At 34.4% G+C, this 7,292-nt stretch overlaps 2 protein-coding genes across 4 annotated transcripts; one reads left to right on the forward strand and one right to left on the reverse strand.

The window, feature by feature from the left end:
- Positions 275-4,379, reverse strand: LOC18592263. 3 transcript variants are annotated; one of them, XR_001929098.1, is made up of 4 exons: positions 3,875-4,379; positions 2,879-2,972; positions 1,026-1,172; positions 275-482 (listed from the first exon to the last, which is right to left on the reverse strand). XR_001929098.1 is itself a non-coding variant. In XM_018126114.1 (4 exons), exons 1-4 carry the CDS (start codon positions 3,917-3,919, stop codon positions 426-428), a joined length of 276 nt encoding a protein of 91 aa, XP_017981603.1. In that variant the 5' UTR covers positions 3,920-4,379; the 3' UTR covers positions 275-425. The 3 variants fall into 3 exon arrangements, 2 of the variants coding, with proteins under 2 accessions (XP_017981603.1, XP_017981602.1); XM_018126114.1 differs by having other exon boundaries at positions 1,026-1,105; XM_018126113.1 differs by having other exon boundaries at positions 1,026-1,168.
- On the forward strand, positions 4,840-6,111 carry LOC18592264 (30S ribosomal protein S13, chloroplastic). Its single transcript, XM_007018893.2, has 3 exons — positions 4,840-5,064; positions 5,485-5,709; positions 5,792-6,111. Exons 1-3 carry the CDS (start codon positions 4,951-4,953, stop codon positions 5,957-5,959), a joined length of 507 nt encoding a protein of 168 aa, XP_007018955.1. The 5' UTR covers positions 4,840-4,950; the 3' UTR covers positions 5,960-6,111.

Genomic DNA, 7,292 nt, shown 5'->3' on the forward strand with positions numbered 1-7,292 from the left:
TGGATATCTTGGGTAGACTTGTCAATATGGGTCGAGTCGGCCCAGCTCGGCCCAGGCCCTTGTGGGATGAAAAAATATGGGTCGGGCTAGCCCATATTTTATATGAGTTGTAAAATTCCCAACCCAGCCCACCCTTTGCTAGCCCATGGGTTGGGCTGGGCCAACCCTTTTTTAATTTTTTTTATTTTTTTATCAATAAAATTATACAATAATTTAATACATAAATTGAATAATAAAAACATATTACAAATAAATAAATTACACTAAACATAAATAAGCAAATACACTACATCAAATATAAATAAAATTTCAATCTTTAACATAAATACACAAACTACAATCCCATTAGCATGTAACATAAGTATATAATCAAATATTTATAAATTTTAAAACTAATTTATATTCTTCTCAATCTTCATCCTCAATCAAAACATTTGAGTCTTATTTGGACAGCAATGATGTCTCCAACTCTGAATCATCATCTAATATTCATAATCATAAAAAAAAGAGAATATAGTGAGTTTTAATTTTAATTAAAATTATTAATTTAACAAGTAAAAATTAAAGACATTAAAATATATAAAATAAATAATACCATCAGCAGCTAAAGAAAAGCCATGTAACCAATTTTTTGTGCAAACAAGCATTTCAACATTTTCATGGTGGAGAGAACTTCTAAACTTGGTAAGAACATGACCACCAATACTAAAAGCAGACTCTGATGCTACCGTAGTAATCGAAATGCTCAATACATCTCGTGCCATAACAGAAAGATCAGGAAAGCGCTTAGCATTATCCTTCCAATAATTAAGCACATTCAAGTCTTCAAACACTTCATAATCAAGCTTTGCCTCACCTAAATAAACATCAAACTCAAACTTTCTAGCAATAGAAATTGTTTCATTTTGAAACATTTTGAACTCCTACAATTTTTAAATACATAGACAAAAAAAATAATTATCAAAACATAAATAAAGTAACATAAATTCTCATATAATAAGATGAAGGAAAGACACAAAACTTACACTAAAGATCTTTAATCCCTTGGGTTTAGTTCCTCCTCCGGCTTGCTTAGGCAAATTACTCGTTGAGTGAGAAAATGTACCTGATGCACCAGTGTTGCTTGCATATTGTTCAAAGAGCTCGTACAACTTTGTCTTCACATTTTCTAACTTTTCATGACAAGTAGAAGCATCAATCTTAGAATAGCAAAATCTTAAGAAATCAAGCTTCATCCTTGGGTCAAGAATAGCTCCAAATGTAAGCACTACACTGTAATCTTTCCAATACTTTTCAAATTTCATTTTCATCCTTTGAGACATATCCTTGATCACCTCATCTTCATTATGCAAATTCTCATTTAAAATAGATTAAATTTTCCAAACTTGCATGAAATACAAGTTGAAAGTTGGATAAGATGAACCGGATATCAAGTTTGTGGTCTCATAAAAGGGCTCCAAAAATTCACAAATTATAATCGCTCTCCCCCATTCCTTATCAGATGGATTATATTTATAAGTTCTATCAACAAACTAGAGGCTAGCAAAAGCTTTTTGATATTTGATTGCACTATCAAGCATCAAATATGTTGAATTCCATCTAGTTGACACATTTAAACACAACCCAACACTTGCATCAATACCAACACGTTGAACACATTTTTGAAATTTTTTCATCCTCCCGTTCGATGCCTTTACATATTTCACGCTCTCCCTAATTTTAAGTAATGCTTCATTGATTGCTTTCAAGCCCTCTTGAACAATAAGATTTAAGATATGAGCACAACAATGCACATGAAAAAATTCACCATCACAAATCAAGCTACTTTGCAAATGAAGATGGCTTTTCAAGATACCTTGCATGTTATCATTAGTAGAAGCATTATCTAAAGTAAGAGAGAAAACTTTTCTATCTATTCCCCATTCTTTCAAACAATTAAATATAGTAGCAACTAATTCAACTCCAGCATGTGGAGGAGGCATATGACAAAAGTTAAGTAACTTGCTACATAACTTCCAATTTTCATTGACAAAGTGAGCAGTCAAACAAATATAACCCTCAGAAATGATGCTGTCCACACATCAGAAGTTAAGCAAATTCTATTAGGTACCTTGGCCATGGCTTGTTTAAGTTTCTCTTTCTCTCTCAAATGAATTCTCTGGACATCAGATACAGCAGTGTTTCTAGAAGGCATCACCACATCTGGATTTACATACTTAGCCCAAGCTCTAATCTTATCATATTCAACAAAAGCATGAGGCAAGTAATGCTTAATTATGGCTTCAGCAAGCATGTCACGTGAAATCCTAGGATCAAACTTTCTAACCTTTACTTTCCCTTCATAATCCATTAGCATTTGATGTGGATTGAAATAGGAAATGAATTTACAAGTGTCAATGTGACGACGCAAATGTGAAGTGCCATAATTAGAGCCACCAGGTTTAGGGCCAACTTTATACTCTGTTTTACAACCATTACAAGTTGCCCTTTCTACTCTATCTTGCTTTTTGCCTATTTTAGTGAAATAATTCCAAACATTTGAAGTTTCTTTTTTTGCCCTCTTATTCAATTGTTCAGATTCAGATATATGAGATTGAGAGGGAATTTCATCCTCATTCAAAATGTTCACGTCATCATCCATATTTATATAGTTTTCAACTGATTGATCCATTACCGTTACCTTCAAATAACATAAACATGAATAAAAAAATATTAAAAATTTATAAAAACTTATTGATTCAGTTCAAAAGTTAGATTATAGGCAAGGGTGAATTCATTTTCTAACATTTCACAAATTCAAAATTCACAAAAATTAAACCACTTCTAACATTTTTAATTTTCTCTACAAAATTACTATTAAAAGTATTCAAAGATTTACCTGTACTGCCGAAGATTGATCGAGTCTCGAGTGGGTCAAGTAGGAGAAAACTCAGAGCACTAGGCAAGACCGCAAAAGTGGTGGTGTGGTAAAACTGTACTCCAAGAACAATACATTCAGCATGCATCACAAAATGGTAAGCCATAGTGTTTAATATATGCAACTTTTGAATCTATATTTACATTTATTTATTTAAATTTGAGGATTTGAAAATTGGGAATTATTGTCCTTAAATAGCACATGTGCATTTGTTAAGGCTACCCTTATGTATTTCTTCATTTTTTTTACTTCTTTTTTAAATAATACCATCACCCTTGTTAGGTAGTGTATCTACTGGTGGTGAGTATTGTCAATGGATAAAAGTATTTTATTCTCCAACTTATAAGATTACCAAGTATATTAATTAGTAGAATAAATAGCTACAAAAGTTCTTAATTTGGAGAGGTGAAAGGAAAGGGACATCAAATTTTGTTGCCTTGAGGCACTATCATTCATTATCTTATATTTTCTCTCTTTTAGGTTCTTTAGTCGTCCCATGTATAATCAAAATTAGATTTCATATTTTCATGTTCCCTTCAAAATATAGAATACCATATGCTCTTTTTGATTTTAAAATAAAATGTATATCTTAAGAATTTAACACAAATTTGGTCTAATAAATTACAAAGTGTTTCTTCAATTTGCAATAGACATATGAGGGTCCTCCATGTGCCACTATAATGAAAGATAATACCAAACAAATTTTCAAACAAAATGCAATGTTGTCATCAAAGTAAATACAGTGACAAAGACACCAGTGGCCAAGGGAGCTTATAAACAAAAAATTAATCATCGAAAAGTCCAAGCATATATAGCCCAAATAACAAATCTTTTAGTAAGAATTTCACAGGCAATACAATTTCTGTCTTCAGTTAGATAAATCATTTGGAAAAAGTTAATACCAGATGCTGTCATATTTTGAGAAGTTAATACTAGCGATGGGGTGTCAATTTATACCTTATACCAGAGGTGATGTGTCGATGCCGATAGCCAAATGCCCATGGCCGGATGCCGAATAGGGAGTGAGAACTGAGAGATGAAACCGAGAAGTTGAAAAGCTTTATAGTCAGGAAGCAAATTGAGACCGCCAGATGGCTCGGGCGGATTGGAAATCTGGGGATTAGGCGATTGTCGATTATCGATTGGCTCCAACCTTAGGTGAGACAGCGAGATAAGTCCATAAGGACCATAACCCAGACCAGAACAACTGTAGTGCTACAAAAGAACAGATGGCTCAAGCGGCGATGGGGGATTTGGGGATCTGGGGGTTAGGCGATTGCCTATTGCTGATTGCCGATTGCCTCCAAGCTTAGGCGAGAGTCGCAGGACGGCGAGAGAAGTCAAAACCCATACCATAACAAGTAAACAACAGCAGAAACAACTCCCACTAACAGATCACAGATGGCTCGTACGGTAGGGGGATTTGGGGATTTTGGTATTTGGGGTTAGCTGGTTAGGACTTTGGTGGCGGTTAGGGTTCTTAGGGAGTTAGGGTCTTGGGCTCTTGGCTTGGGCTTCTTAGTCTTGGATCTTTCTTGCCTAGCACTATAAAATTTTTTTGGCCTTCCGAGCTGGCCCGCCCCAACCCGAGTCAACCCCCTAATCAAACGGGCTAGCCCATTTAGGCACGGTTATAATATGGGTCTCAAATACTCAAACCCAACCCACCCCATATTTAATAAAAAAAGTACCGACCCATCGGGCCTAGCCCATATTGACACATCTAATCTTGGGCCATTTCAATGCACAAATAGTAACGAATTCCAACAGAACAAAATATAAATTGGGTTGATATCACCTTTGGAGGCCTCAAGTTGGGCCGATACATTGCTACCAGTATTACCGCATCCAATTGGGCTACACCACATTTAGGCCCATTCCGACGTGGCTATTATTAAGTAGCGAGTGTTGTTTTCCATCTTTACTCGAGCGAGTGTCTTTCTCATTCCAATTTAGGAAAGAGGATAGAATTACTAGCAACCTCTTGAGCTCTTCCTTCACTCTGCTTGGTTACCGAGAAAATCGATAGGAATATGGCGCAAACCCTGGCAATGCCCGTGGCACCCTCTCTCTCCTTCATATGCAACAAAACGAGCTCTCTTTCTCTCTCTAACTCTGTTTCCCTTCCACTTTCGAACCCTCCGAAGGTAAAAATCCCTTTTAATTTCTTGTCATTTCTGGATTTTCCTCTCTCTTTTTTTTTTTTGCCAATTTTGTTTCATTTCATTGCTTAATCCTGTTTCCTGGAATCAAAGAAGAGAAAATTTTAAGCTGGAATTTCTTGATTTCAGTGCAATTTTGTTCATATTGGTGTCCTACATTTTCAATAATGACAAACAGAAATTAATTAGTACTATTAGGCTTAATTGATATAGGGTTTAGGCAAAGCGAGTTTCAACATATTTGGAAGTTTCAAATTCAGAACTTCAGTATGCTCGAGGATAAAAAGAGAGAATTTTCATATTCAAATTTAGAATTCTAAAGCTCTTTCCTTTTCCCCCTTTGTTTAAATTTTAGTTTATTAAGTTGGAAAGCGAATTCTTATTGTTTTTTTTTAAATCAATTAGTATCGTAGTCTAAGCATCGAATGCGCTCGTGTTGGAGGAGTGGAAATTCCAAACAACAAGAGAGTGGAATTCTCTCTTCAGTACATCCACGGAATCGGTCGTTCGAGGGCTCGTAAAATTCTCTGCGATCTCAAAATGGAGAACAAAATCACCAAAGATTTGTCTGAGGAAGAACTCATCACAATTCGTGATGAAGTCTCCAAGTATATGATTGAAGGCGACCTGGTAATTGCCAATTCTCCTTCTGGTAACTCAGCACACGCATTTCTAAGCGATTTGATGATTTTTCTTTCTTGTGGTGTTGCAGAGGCGGTTCAATGCTCTTAATATAAGGCGACTGAAGGAGATTCAGTGTTACAGAGGGGTGCGCCATATTCAGGGCTTGCCTTGCAGAGGACAGCGCACCAAAAACAACACTCGGACTTTGAAGGGTAAGAGGGTTACTGTGGCTGGAAAGAAGAAAGCCCCTCGTTAATCTAATCCTTTTGTTTTCCATCAAGTAACTGCATGACTCTGATTTTCAATTTTTGAAATGAATCATTGTCGTACAAATATGATTGATTGGTTTTGTGTTGATAGCAATATGGGATTTTCAATCTCTATAAGACTTCTGTTTTCAACTTTTTATGTTCCTCGCTTTCCTTCGAGCTTCTGCAAAGCATACGGTATACCTCCTCCGGATACCTTGTTAAAAACCAATTTTATCAAACCATTAATTTATATATAAGAGAGCTTCTTTTCCTTGTCTCTAAAACTTTGGGGGGCGTTTGGTATGATGTAAGGAGGAAAGATCCCTGCTTTTTAATAGGCCGTAATGTGCTTACCGTGTTTGGTTTGCAAAAGAAACATTGAAAAATCTTCCCATTCTAAAGTGGAGCAAAGAGAATATCATTCTCTTCTCTCACGGGAAAAGTTACTTTCCTTGAAGGTAAAGTTATAATTTCTTTCCCCAAATTATCCTCACCATAATCTAATCCTCACTCTTCTTCATCTTTCAAAAAACGATCTTCGAACCAGTGGCTATAGCTTTTTTTTTCATCGAGCTTGAGCTTGTACAAAATAGTGGTTAGCAGCATCAAGACCCACCATCTAAATAAGAATCTCCTTGGCAAAAACCCGGCTAAAGTGCTTTCTAAATGTCAACCCCATCTCTGTTCTTCTCTTTTCCAGCTCAGAGCACTTTGTAGTGTGCTTGGAAGGAGGATTTGATCTTTTTACTTTGCAGGGCCATACATACTGGGTAATTTTTAAGTTGTCAGGGGTAAAACAAAGTAAATTAATAAAAAGAAAAAACCCAGTAACAATCTGCTTTCAACAGCCCTTCCATTTGTTGCCTTTCTTATTTTATTTGGTGTTTTCATTTCTTTTTTTCTTATATTTTTATTTACCATTTTACAAAATAATTTTATATGTTTTTTACTTCAATCAATTTTTATAAAAGAAATGTAAACTTAAAAATTTATATTAAATAGAATGTAACTATTTAATTTTATATTTTCATATATAAAAGTAATTTTATAAATTTATAATACATTTTCAATAAAATATTTTCAAACCAAACGAGCCAATGTAATTTACTCAGTAATCATATCTTTTCATATTATGCCAAACGTTGCAAATAGTAACATATCGATGATTTTATGAGTGGTTAAAAAGTAATCACACAAAGTCATAAATTAAGTCAATGATTTGATTTGAAGTAAAAAATTAATTACTTATGAAATAAATTAAATTATAACAGAATTTTATTAATAATTTAAATATAAATTTTTAGATTCATCAATATCATTATATATAAAATAGAAATA

Source organism: Theobroma cacao, chromosome 8, assembly GCF_000208745.1.
Source record: "Theobroma cacao cultivar B97-61/B2 chromosome 8, Criollo_cocoa_genome_V2, whole genome shotgun sequence".
Lineage (NCBI taxonomy): Eukaryota > Viridiplantae > Streptophyta > Magnoliopsida > Malvales > Malvaceae > Theobroma > Theobroma cacao.

Coding starts and splice junctions, on each gene's coding strand:
- LOC18592263 (XM_018126113.1), bottom strand. CDS start 3,919: ATGGGCATTTGGCTATCGGCATCGACACATCACCTCTGGTATAAG. Junction 1,169..2,878: donor ATCAATCTTCGGCAGTACAG/GTAAATCTTTGA, acceptor ATGAAAAGTTAG/AAAATGTGAAGACAAAGTTG. Junction 483..1,025: donor AGGGATTAAAGATCTTTAGT/GTAAGTTTTGTG, acceptor TATGAATATTAG/ATGATGATTCAGAGTTGGAG.
- LOC18592264 (XM_007018893.2), top strand. CDS start 4,951: ATGGCGCAAACCCTGGCAATGCCCGTGGCACCCTCTCTCTCCTTCATA. Junction 5,065..5,484: donor CACTTTCGAACCCTCCGAAG/GTAAAAATCCCT, acceptor TAAATCAATTAG/TATCGTAGTCTAAGCATCGA. Junction 5,710..5,791: donor ATATGATTGAAGGCGACCTG/GTAATTGCCAAT, acceptor GTGGTGTTGCAG/AGGCGGTTCAATGCTCTTAA.